Below are 12,905 nucleotides of genomic sequence, written 5' to 3' on the forward strand. Positions count from 1 at the left end.
GACTTACCTGTTGAAGAACAGGGGACACGGTCCATTTGGGACCATTCTGTGCAGCAACTTCTTATAGTGTCTCACTGCTACAGAACCATACCAGTCCCCAAACTGAAGGCAACATGAGTATTACACAGAAATCATACAAACATGAATCCCTGCGTGATCTTTGTCACGAGGCTCCTCGAAAGCAGACCCTCTGGCTGGTGAGGCGAAGTAGAGAGATTTCCTCCAAAGCCGCAGCAGGGAGAAGGAATGAACACCTGCCAATAAGTTTTTCCCTTTCCCCCTCCCCAAAAAACTACCCCAAGTTCCAGTCTCAGGAACCCCTTTCCCTGGGGTTTGGAATTGTCCCGCGTTTCCTGTTCACATAAAATTCTAAACTTTATAACTTCAACATGAGAGAGCAAGTGTGCTGGATTTGGCATCGCTGATCTGGCAGGGGAAAGCCCTCACAGACAGGAGCCCCACAGGGACACAGCATTGGACAACCCTACTTGTTTTCAGGATCAAGATGAATTTGACTACAAGGTGGGAGGAGTGTCAGATCAATTTTTTTTTTTACCCCATGTTGTTTATTAAAATTATTCAGTAAACACCTTATTCAAAGTTAACTTTGCAATAACAGGTGCAGAAATAAACACATTATGGTAACTTCACATCAGTTCTTAAGCAGGGCACTTTACTCATTATTGTGAAAAATCTCCAAGTCTTCTCATGCTAAATGGACATTTGAAAACATACTGCCCCCTATTGGTGAAACGACAAAATCACGTCCCGTTACATATCCTCGATTCCGTCCTCGTATCCGTGTAATCCAACACATCTTGGTTTATTAAGGCACTTTCAAATAAAACCTGGGAATTCCTCAAACACAGTAACATGGAAGCAGGGAAAATATCACTTATTTTTCTTCTTCTTGGCCACAGGCTCGTTGGAGTCATCCTGCACCTTCCTCTTCCGGCTGCTCTTATCGCTGACATAGCCACTTGAGTCACTCCCTGGGAGGTCAGCAGGTGGCGGCAGCTCCTCGGAAGACTCCTGCCATTTATCCTTCTTTTTCTTCTTCTTCTTCTTCTTCTCCTCCTTAAGCTGGCTGTCAGGACTGGAGTGCATCTCCGTTCCGTTACCATCGACTTCCTCCGCTGTGTTCCCGTTGACGTCGAGGGTCACCTCGCTGCCTGCACGCTCTCTGCTCTCGTCCTCCACACTCGTCCATTTGTCTTTTTTCTTCTTTTTCTTTTTAGGCTTCGGAACGGCGACGTCCTCTGTGCTTCCATGGACGGCGGACGAGTCCGGCTCCGTGGCTTCCTCCAGAGATCTGGCAGTGCTGAAGGCAGCAACTAGCTCCTCCACCCTGGGAAAACACCCACATGGCAGAGCACTTAAATCCAGCAGGGATCCAGTTCACAGGACTCAAGATTGACTGTTAACTGACAGCATAAACATGACAATACCTGCAACTGCGCTCAAAGATGCCTACATGTTAGAAATCACTTAAATCAGACAATTTGTATTGCGCAAATGACGCTTGGCTTAAAATACTATGCTCCAAGTCTTAAGGAAGACAAGCATCGAGACCGCGCTCTGTCCTGGCTCCTATATAGTTAAATGAACTTCTGCTCGCTGTCCGGACAGCAGAGTCCCTTGCAGTCTTCAAATGCAGACTAAAGACCCATCTATTTGTGGAATATTTAAATGACCACTGACCCTGCTTCTATGTTGATTAACAAACTAGTACTTATTGTAGGGTATTGTTTATTGCACTGATTGTTGTGAGATAGAGCTTATGTATTTTGCGCTTCTAGGCAGCATTGATTGATTTCAACAGCATTCTAGTTTATTGGTATCTTGGACTCTAACCTACTGTACTGGCTAGGACTAGGATGTATTCTATGAGTAAATGACAAAGTAAGTCACTCTTGATAAGAGCATCTGCTAAATGCTATAAATGCAAAAACCTAAGAGGAAGCTAATCAATTTTTATTCTGAACATAAACAGACCTGTCTTTGTTGGTTCTCTGCCCTCGTTTAACTTGACATGCTGACAAAGTGGACCCATCATACCTGGATCTCTCCAGTCGTCCCCTGATCAGGAGGACACCGGCCACATCCGCGTCCAACTGGAAGACTTCGAAGGTCAGGCTGCCACCCACCCTCAGCCCCGAGGCCCTCCACTGCTCGGTACTCAGCTGCGCCGGCTTCAGCACGCAGGCGTTGAAGCAGCCGTGCACCAGGCAGCCCACGTGGCCCACGCTGATTTTGTTGATCACGCCCTAAATGACACACATGATAAACATGCATCGTCTCTGCTCATCAAATAAGTCTCAAGGTGTAAATGCAGAGTGAGAGGGGTGCAGAAGGGATAACAGGGTTAAAGGTAGCTGATTTCCCCTTTTTAGCTACATGTAGAAGCATTAAACACAAAGCTGTTAGATTGTATGCACCATCTACAGCTTTCTTTGGCATAAGAAACTTTTGAATAATAAATCCAATTTAATAGTTTAATAAATCTAACCAATTTATTCTGATTGTGCCAAAAGTACAACTGTGTAGGAACAGTGGTAAATCTATTAATCCAACAAACCATTTATCGTTAATCGTCTGATAAAATGAGAACAGTGGCTATATTGTACATTAAACAATGAAGAAACCAGCTACCCTAACGCTGTGAGAAAGCAGTGGGTTTCCAGGTATGCAGTTACCAATAGTTTCTCTCCATTCCTGGGTTTGAAGACCACAAACGAAGCCTCAATGTTTAGGTGAATGTAGCCCTGGTCGTCGAATATGTCTCCGTGTCGTCCCAAAACCTTTATGCCGTCGTACGCCAGTGGGACACCTTTTAAACTTAGAAGAGACACAGGCTATTCAAACAAACTCTTTTATAATCAAGTTTCAACATCATAGTGTCAGTAGTTGCTAATGTTAGCGTTATTACGCGTAGCTCGCTAGCATAATAATTGTGAAGTATTTAAAGTAAATACCATCGTCTCATTTCACGAAACTACACTGCTCCTTGCCTAATTAACTAACCTTGGCCAAAAATATTAACCAGCTAGATAATCTGGCGAGCAGGTAACTAGTTAGCTAGCGCTAGCTTAGCTAACTAAGGTTGTACAGTACTGACACCATCAGCCAAACCTCAGTACTCGGTTATGCTGGCTAAGACACTGGTCGTCACGGCGGAGACAGCCCTGGACCCCAAGCAATGTGCGGTTTTGATGTAAATACTCAAGTTATTTAATGAAATACTTTACCCAATGATTGCATTTAGCACACTGGGCAGTGTTAGTTCGAGCTGCAATAAAGACATGTAGCTAATTAGCTAACTATCGGGGCCAGTCCGATGTTAATCTGCTATATCTTGGGTTTGACAAAACTCACAACAAGCAGTCTTGCACGCACTGATCCCTCCCCCCAAAAACCTACTAAATACCTCATAGAATACTTCAAAAGTTCAGCATTTAGCTCCTCCTGAATCCCTGTCTTTTTCTTGTTTAGGTACATTGGTGGCAAGGCAACGTGCCTACGGTGCGTCTCCATAACCAGACATGAGTACGGGGCTGCGATAAGTGTACAAGCCTGTGCGAAGCCTGGTATCAGACAGGGCGCCGCGGCAGTGTCTGTGGCGTCTTTACATGTGGCTTCGCCCGCTCCTGAAGGTAGGACAGCTGACGCAGAAGTTGCCTCTGTAACCTGCACCCCATCGTCCAACTGCTTCAGATTTGCCATCTTGCCTAGTAAGGGAACGTGGTTTATTTCCTCGAGTGTAAAAGAAAGCGTTATTTATTTATTTTTTAAGGCTTAGGAGGTTTTACCGCCACCCAGAGGAGAGGAGTATGTTCACGCAGAGAAGACTAGTAACCCCTCCCCAAATAACCAGAAAACAAATCTAATGGCTTGGCTATTTCTGTCTTCACAAATTCGTTATGTTACTGAATTTTACTTAGATCAGATGTCAAGGTGAATATGCTGCAGCCGCCCAGGGTCTCACCTAAGGCTCGGCCATTTCTAGATTACTGGCTGGTTTTCCTTTTTCTTACTGCTCCCACTTCACTACAGCATGTGCCTGGTCTGTAATGGTCATCGGTTTATTTACTTTCCCCAGAACACAGGCTCTGTGAGCTGTTAACACTTTATATTTATGATGCTTTATATTTATATTTATGACACTTTAGAAATAATTTTAGAACAAACTGCTTTAGCTGACTAACTTAATCTACAAAACTGATAAATACCAACAAATTCACACTTGCATACTGAAGGCCAAGATGGGACACTTTATGATAGCACGATCACAGCACAGACACATCCAAAAAATTTAAAAGCAGAAAGTTAGAAGTGGTCCAGTTTTGATTTTATTTTAAATATCTAATGAAATATAAAATACGGTACTATACTTCTAATTTAGTCAATGATATTACAAAGCCAAACGTTGCCATTTGAGACAAAGCTGTCAGAAATTCGGGATGCTGTTTGAATGATGTTAATTGGTAGCCATTTGGCCTACATGCAGAAGAAAAAGCAATATTCAGTCACCAAACACATTAAACTACATTTGAAATAAACAATCAATGTAACCTTTCCACTGCTCATCACACATGTAAACATGGCAGACAAAACTGATGTGACTGAGTAGTTTCCCTCTCTTGTTTGAGCTTCAATATCCCTGACCTCCTTTTCTTGACACGGCTGTGACTCACCTCTTTAGGCTGCTTCCTGACCAGGCCAGGGTGGGGTTTCAAAAAGCACTGAACCACAGAGATCATCATTAAATGGTAGCGTGAGTATCAGTCTGAACACTCTCTCTCTTCGTTAAGATGATCCTAACACTACAGTGATTTGGGGAAATGAGGACCTGATTTATAAATCTTTCATAGCAGTCTAATGTTTCTTATGTATAAGCACTTTTGCCAATGCAAACGCACTTAATCGGACAACCGCTTCCTAATCACTTTGCTCACAAGGAAATTCTTCTATGTTAAACATAAATCAGGCTATTATTGCTTTTATAGTACTTTAAATCTATTTTGCCCAAAGAAATCAAACTAGAAATATAGTCTTGTATTTTTGATTTTCTTTGGAATGTATATAGCCTTCTGCTGTTTGTCTGTTTTCCTAAGGCTCTCTGGGTAGGAATCTCTACTAAATGTCTCAGGGTACAATCTAAGTACATGGATACATTAACCCTCTTAGCCATTAGTGCCAGACTTCCTGTATCCTCAGAGGTATCACTGAAGGTCAGTTAGGCTGGTATGTGTGTAATGGCCAGAGTGAGCTCATTATTGTACTAACTGTCCTGTATGCTGGCAGGTACCACAGTGACAAGTAATGACAGTAGACTTTAGTCAACACTGACAGCCAGGGTATATTTGCTGCCTCACCCACCCACCCAACCACCCACCAGGCACCCAGTACTAACTGTACTGGCCTGCTGTCAAACTCTGGTAAGCAATCCATAGTCATATATATGAATGTTACTGTGTTTGTGTGTGTTTATATTGTTGTAATCAACAATGACAACTCCATAAAAGTTAATTTCAGTCCTTTTTTTTATTATTTAATTTTCATACGAAGCTTCTATATAAAAATACTGTAAATCAGTAAATGATTGTTTCCTTTACCAAGCATTTTAAATTGTGCATTTTGTATATTCAAGGACAGAGCATTCGATATTACAATTTCAACATTACAATTTCAGAATCTACATTCTCGTAACATTTCATCAAGAGTACTGGAGAGATGCATCATGGGATAAAAGAGCAGGTATGAGAGACAGGAATCTGAGGAACATGCTAATCCTGCACTCCCTCGTACGGCGCCCTGCGCAAGCCATCGGTGCATTGCATTCGCTAACGACCGGTCCCTGACACGGTTGGTGGGTAACTGAACTCTGATTGGTGGCCAGTCTACAGAGATGATCTCTTTTTTGTCACAGTGGTGTTACCTGACCCAGGGCCTGTAGTCTGCCAGGAGAGCTGAAAAACATCCGACTGTTGGCTGACCCCTCCGGTCGTCCCCGGTCCTGTGTGCCACTGAGGGCCAGTCCCGCTAAGCTCACGCCTGTCATGGTGAGGCACTCCGCCCATTGAAAGTGATTTGAGGCATGCCGTTGCTAGAGTTATCCAGCGTTTCCTGTTTTGAAAGAGCAGGAGTAAGAGAGATAGCAGGGCGAGAGATTGATTGTCTAAAGCACACTAAGCGATGGTGTGCGTTACAGCGAGACAGCCATACTATCTATATTTACCCACGAATATTATACATGTGAGAGTGTGAATGTGAGGATGTGAGGAATGTGAGAGTGTGAGACTTGTGTAGTATCACTACCCCCCCCCCCCAACCCTCACCCCTCTCCCCTGATCCCTCTTTACCTTCTCAGCCATCTCGTGCGAGTGGTGCAGCGAGTGCTCGCGCTCCAGGAACATGCGCTGCTGCTCGGTGCCCGCCAGCCGGCACGTCAGCCAGGCGGACAGCGTACAGCCGCTGATGCCCAGGCACGCCAGCGAAATGGCGGCCAGGTGCAGGGAGTGGGTGGCATCGCCAGGCCGCCTCGCCAGCGCCCGCACAAACTGCACGTTCAGGATGCCGCCGATCAGGCCGCAGATGCAGCAGGCTGAGAACAGGATCATCTTGGGGGGGGGGAGAAGAGAAAGAGATGATGATGTAATGAAAAAAAACGTCTTACATCACCATTTAGTAAAGTCATAAGTCATTTCCTTTAAGCCTACTCTGGACTAAACTGCACTACCAGTAGTGATTCCTGATTAAAAAGCTTTTTTAGTGCAGTTATAGGCTTACTGGCACAAAGCATAAAAATCAATTTAGTGTTACACTAAGTACAAGCTATGGACACTGTAGACACTGGCCTGTCTCCAGCCACCACACTCCAGAGGATCTTTCAGCCTTCCAGAAGCCTGAAGTTATAAAATTGCGTATAGAGAACATTACCGTTAAAGTGTGCTCAGCAAAGTTAAAAGAGCCGAATGAATGAGACGCAGAGAGAAAAGTGGGCAGATGTGAGAGCCATTACAAATTGTGCTTGGCCATTTGTTTTTAATTGTTCACAAGGCATGCTGGGAGAGCAGTTATCTAATGTCAACAAAGCGCAATCTCATCACTTTTCCTGCAACTTCAAATTACACCGAGAGAGTCCTCTCACCCCTTGAGTTGTCTGGCCATGGTCATGACTCCCATTAGCACTTTGCCCTAGATTGCAACGACACGCTGACTCTTACTGCTGTGTCACTACTGCTGTAAACACTCTGCACACATGTGTTTAGGAGTCATGTCTCCACGTTGGAGAACTGCCCCAGCCTGGTTCCAGACAGAGAAGAACAAGGTCTGATGGGTTATGGGAAGCTCTCCTGAGAGGAGATGCTTGCATGATGCTTTCTAATGACCATACGGCAAGCTTGGATATGAACTCATGCCATTATCATCTCACCTCACCAAGATGTGCTCCACCCACTTTGATGCCACTATGGGTGTGAGCTACACAACTGGCTGAAGTTAAGCTCTCTGGATGCTGATCGTATATGCTGCCCTGCTTCTGAGGAACAAGCAGGGTCTAATGAGGCAGTGATCAGTGTGGGAGTGATTTACAGTGTACGCTAGCATGGTAGAGGGCCCTAAATGCCTTCACAAAGGGCCATTATGGAGCGAGAAGGTGGTGTCAATTGAGTTGTTTTCCATTGTGTGGAAACAGCGGATAAAATAAATTCAATCAGCGAGAAAGCGGGAAAGAGAGAGAGAGAGGGAGAGCGAGAACTGGGGAAATGGATCTATAAGATGGCCCAAATAGAAAATGATGATGAAATAGTAAAGTCAAGATGCATGGATGTTTGAAGACACAGGACGAGTGACCATGACAGAGTGAAGGGAGGACGTAGAAAAAGAGATGAAGAGGGAAAAAGTCAAGCAGTCAGCAGAGATGGAGATGTGAAGTCCTTCCAGACTGGGTTTCACGGTGCTATCGATTTGTCATTAGCAATCTCTCCTGTGGCTCCTCCAGGTGCCTAATTGAATCTCCTCCCCCATGCAGTAGCCTACAGTAGCAGGTTTATGCACACGGGCAGGCAGCTCAGGCCCCCTCTCTGTGGCTCAGGGACCGGGGAAACGCCAACGCCCTGTAAAGCACTCTAGCGTGGCACCCTAGACAAACGCTGCCAGTTAGAATGGGGTGTGTTAGGGTTGGTTATTGGCGTATTATGGACCAGATGTTTTGGTGTTGCTGCCCTGAATCGTTCTGCTCAGGTGTTTGGCTTGGTCCTTCCAGAACAGTGCGTGGAGGGAACAGTGCCACCTGCGCATGGTGTTGCGGTGTTGCATGGAGGGAAGTGGCTGGCCTATTTCCCACTCAGACTGGGACTATATGCCAGTCCACTGGCCTCGGGTTTGGGGAACGCGACCTTACCACTGATATTACACCACACTCAACTAGCACCAGCACAGCATGTCGACAAAATTCAAAATGGGAACCTGCCATCAGGTTGACCCTAAAAATGAAAAAACAAAAACTTATAGCTTAGGTTGTGTCAGGTCTGTGTCCCAATTTTTGCTATAGTACATCTGACAGCCAGTAAGGGCATCTGGTATCTGGTGGTCTGTCGGGGTCTGTGGTGGGCTGTGGTGGCCTGCGATGAGCTGTGGTGGTTTGTGGTGAGCGGTGGTGGGCTGTGGTGGGAGTAGCTGGGACAGATCGGTGGTGGGGGTGGGGGTACTCACAATCAGGCCAGTTCGTTTTTTTGCGCACAGCATCCCACATAGTCCACAGATGAGGAACTAGAAGAGGAGACAACAGGCAGGCATTACCTTGGAAAAAGTGCCCTCAGTCCCACTGTGGCTAATTGTGGCACTCAAATTGAAGGCAATTTATGTTTAAAGGACATGGCTGAACAATGGCTGGATGGTTATCTATTGCACACTCACACACTTTACAGTGTTAACACGTTGATTGACAAAGGTGTTGCACTTGCAATCGAATGTGACTGTCCAGGCGTCAATTTACAACCTAACCTGACAATTGCACTCTTTAAAGCATTTGTGATATTTTAGGCTATGAACCAATAAAAGGCTTTTATTTTGGAGAAATGCCGGACAAATGCACCTCTGAGTTTTATGCTAGAGTTTCTAGAACAGAGTTTTCAATCAGGCTACACCATTGTCTGTGCAGACTAAGAGAACCCGGGTTCCACGTCGAGTTTGTGCTGTGGGTGTCAGTGCCCCAGAGAGGTGCTGAACAGTATACACCTTTGAATTTAGCCACAGTTTGACCAAGGATGACTCTGTGAAATAATGAGGCCACTCATTCTGCAGCACAGAAGAGGAAGCAGTCCTAACCTCACTGGCTCGTGAATATGACATCCTGTTCGATATACCACAGGGTAAAGCTAAAGTAGAGATTCCCACTGATCCAACTACATTCCTGTGCTTTACAATTCTGAAACATATCAATGACATATTCTTAATACAAACAATATTACAGTATCAAGTTCAAGGAATCTTTGCAGGTTTTAAATTAGTTTACCGACATAAGCATACCTATTGGAAGTATGTGGAGCTGTTTAGGGAAAAAGATATGTGCATGTAACAAACTAATCAAAATTATTAAACTTAGAGCTGTAACTAGAACATTCGATGCTGGATTTCGCTATGATGGGAGTAGTATTTTTTTAAAAAAATGAAAGCGACACGTACACACACCCCACTCCATACCGGGGAAGCGTCGCCTTGTTGAGTCGCGTGCTGCGCTTGCGACCTGCTTAAGCCAACGGCGCCGAGAGCGATGCTGGATACGCCGAGTCCTATCTCCAGAACGGAGAGAAACAGCAAACTCCAGATGATCTTCCGGCTGGTACACATGCTCGCTTAGACATCGTTCCTGCAAGCTGCGAAGAATACTGTCCGCCTTTGACTTGGCAAGAGCGGCGCGCCTTAATCCATGCTTAAGGAGAAACTGCTCGCGTAGTTCCAGAGAAGTAGGGTGATTACTGTGTCGTTGTAAATGAAATAGTTTTCTCCAACCACTTTTCCTTTATAGCCGATGAGGGATAATGACCATAGCGAAGAGCGCGCGGCGGCGCTGTCCACGGTGCTTAAACTCCCCTGGATCGTCCCGCCTCGTGCACGACTTCAGTCCCTCCTCCGGGGCATCGAAGCCCACGTGCCAGTACTGAGCGTTGAAAAAGCGGTCGTACAGTTTGTGCGGTTTTCACGGTTTTTCCCCTTCGGTGCTGTTTACGACTTTTTCGGGCGTCCCACGTGACTTATCTGTAGTTTTTTGGTGATTCGCAAAGGCCACCCCTTTACCACCACCTTACGCAACTCCAAGCACACTTTACCGGGCAAAACAACCGTTTCCGGACACTCTTGAAATTGTCACTACAGATAAACAGACGTGGACAATGGGCGCCCAGAGCTGCAGATCGAAGGAATTAGAAAAGTGTCGTTTGTTATGACTGGGGATAGAATACGTTGCTCCTTTAGCCTCTTTGTAATTCACGGGACAATTGGACACACACACACACACACACACACACACACACACACACACACTCTCTCACACACACACACACACACACACACACACACACACACACACACACACTCTCACACACACACACACACATACACTCTCACACACACACACACACACACACTCACACACACACACACACACTCACACACACACACTCCATAAATAAGGAAATAAGGAAAGGTCAGCGCTTCACATATGCACTTTTATCCGACAGTTTTGCTGCACAGAGTTACTGTGCAATGCGCAGTGAAGCTCACAAAAGCTGACCGTACCAAAATTTTACAGTCCGCAGTGGCATAAGATGTAAGACCTTACATCCTCAAACGCCGTCAACTTCGACGCGCAATAATGGCTGCTGGAGCCAATGGATTGATCGGGAACAGGTCTCATCAGTGGGTCTCAAACGAGTGCAAGAACATCTCGGGTAATTGGTGGAGTAATTGTGTCAGGAAAGATTACAGTAGGACACTTGTTTGTATAGTAAATCCATCCGGCCATTCTGTTCTGCAAGGTGCTGTTGTCGGTCATTAATAAAATCAACTGCAGAATGCGGTAGGCTGCCTGTTTTGTGAATGAGCATTTAAACGGAAGATGGTTTTAGCACAACAGATAAGAAAGAATATGGCATATATAATAGTCTAGCTGATTTACACACCACAACTAACATTTATTCATCCAGTGTAACTAGTGACTTTTTAAAATAAGACTGGTTCATGTCTTGTTTTTCACTGATTCTCATTAATTGACGAGTATGCGCTACGAGCTGAAGTGCCCGAAATGGACCACACTGCTCCTGTCTTGATGATGATAGTTAGCAAGATAAGAAACATCATTAGCAAGATGCAACTGTTTTAATAGGTTTATAGTTTTTATAGGAGGGGGCATCACGTCTAGGCAAACCAACTAATCTGTTATGTAATATCATCTAAATATACACAACACAGCTAACACCCACAGCACTGGGTTCAGCAATTTCCCCCAGTATCAATAATGGATCTTATCTTATCTTATTCACCCCTAAAATGTTCAAGTTCTTCCATACACAAATTAGCATTCCACGAGTTGATTCAACTTGGATTTGTATCTTTGTCTGTGGTAAAGTCTTAGGCTATGTCACATGTCTTAAAGGCCTTCATTCAGCTGCCTTTCAAATGACAGGTTACAGTGTCTGATTGCTGACCATAGAAACAATAATACTAGCCAAAAATAGACATCACTGTCTGCCATGGAGCCTGACGTTAGCACTGTTCCCTATATTTTAGCTGAATTCACCAACAAAATATATACAATTTTAAGCCTAATTATAATTCAGGGGATGAATAAACAAAAAAACATGGAAATCAGATGAAGGAACTCCAGATTCCTGACATGTAACTGACTTCCAGTAATCAGAATCGTCGTCCTTGTATTGATCACCATGGCTGCTGATTTTATTTTTCCAATATGAATGTTTTCTGTGAACAGTACACAAGAGGTCATTCTCTGAGCTTTCACATTTACAACTACCGCAGAAATAGAAGATAATACTTTAGCAAAACCATTTCCAGTTCCAGAGCACTGACACCTTATGACATCTGACACCACTAAACCAGGGCCCAGAAATCAAGTTCAACACTTGGATATCCTGTGGTGTCATAGTCTCTCCCTACTTACCTAGCCATTTCCCACTAAGATCCATGGGAACTCTGCCTGGCTGAAATCTCATTATTGATCCCATGAAAAGGGCCAAATTTCTACTGCGTCATCAGTGGCGTTTTCGCCACTTAATGTGTTTTCACAAACCTGCAGGCTTTGTTTCCTTTCTTCTCCCATCTCTGAACTTTCTTCTCTTCTCTCCTCTCCGAAGTGTTAAAAATAAAATGAGAGGATTTGATTGCCAGCTTGAAGGGCCAGTGGTGAGCGGAGCTCTGGAAATAGCGAGAGAGGAGAAGGGGCAAGCAGTTATTTATAGAGTTCACTGCCACTCAGTGTTGCACAATGAAAGGAGCCCTGGTGGAGCCGGAAGGTGTAGTGTCGCAGATTGTTCATACAGTTCACACTGGTGTGTCGGGTGGAGGAGGACAACATTGCTTCACTCTTTTGTCCCAAGCTACCCTTCCCACACACACACACACACACACACACACACACACACACACACACTCACACACACACACACACACACACACACACACACACACACACACACACACACACTCACAGAGTATCACTTTCTGTTCACAGGGCAAAAAATTATTTCCTCCGACCTGCAGAGAGCACTGTATGTGTGTGTGTGTGTGTGTGTGTGTGTGTGTGAGTGTGTGTATGTGTGTGTGTGTGTGTGTGTGTGTGTGTGTGTGTGTTTATTCATCACGGCTGGTGTTTCTGTCCTGCTGTT

General features: G+C 44.8%; 2 protein-coding genes across 4 annotated transcripts; both read right to left on the reverse strand.

Moving 5' to 3' along the window:
* Window positions 1-524: 524 nt before the first annotated feature.
* polr1f (RNA polymerase I subunit F) lies at window positions 525-3,761 on the reverse strand. Its single transcript, XM_027001294.3, has 4 exons — window positions 3,428-3,761; window positions 2,697-2,838; window positions 2,059-2,267; window positions 525-1,348 (listed from the first exon to the last, which is right to left on the reverse strand). The coding sequence occupies exons 1-4, from the start codon at window positions 3,721-3,723 to the stop codon at window positions 892-894; spliced, it is 1,104 nt and encodes a 367-aa protein (XP_026857095.2). The 5' UTR covers window positions 3,724-3,761; the 3' UTR covers window positions 525-891.
* Window positions 3,762-6,001: 2,240 nt separating this feature from the next.
* Window positions 6,002-12,609, reverse strand: tmem196 (transmembrane protein 196). 3 transcript variants are annotated; one of them, XM_081716798.1, is made up of 4 exons: window positions 12,311-12,609; window positions 8,716-8,772; window positions 6,363-6,620; window positions 6,002-6,126 (listed from the first exon to the last, which is right to left on the reverse strand). In XM_081716798.1, exons 1-4 carry the CDS (start codon window positions 12,338-12,340, stop codon window positions 6,058-6,060), a joined length of 414 nt encoding a protein of 137 aa, XP_081572924.1. In that variant the 5' UTR covers window positions 12,341-12,609; the 3' UTR covers window positions 6,002-6,057. The 3 variants fall into 3 exon arrangements, with proteins under 3 accessions (XP_081572924.1, XP_026857212.2, XP_035381464.1); XM_027001411.3 differs by lacking the exon at window positions 12,311-12,609 and adding an exon at window positions 9,706-11,319; XM_035525571.2 differs by lacking the exon at window positions 12,311-12,609 and adding an exon at window positions 9,688-11,316.
* Window positions 12,610-12,905: the final 296 nt, after the last annotated feature.

Source organism: Electrophorus electricus, chromosome 6 (genome assembly GCF_041902795.1).
Source record: "Electrophorus electricus isolate QZ-2024a chromosome 6, ASM4190279v1, whole genome shotgun sequence".
NCBI lineage: Eukaryota > Metazoa > Chordata > Actinopteri > Gymnotiformes > Gymnotidae > Electrophorus > Electrophorus electricus.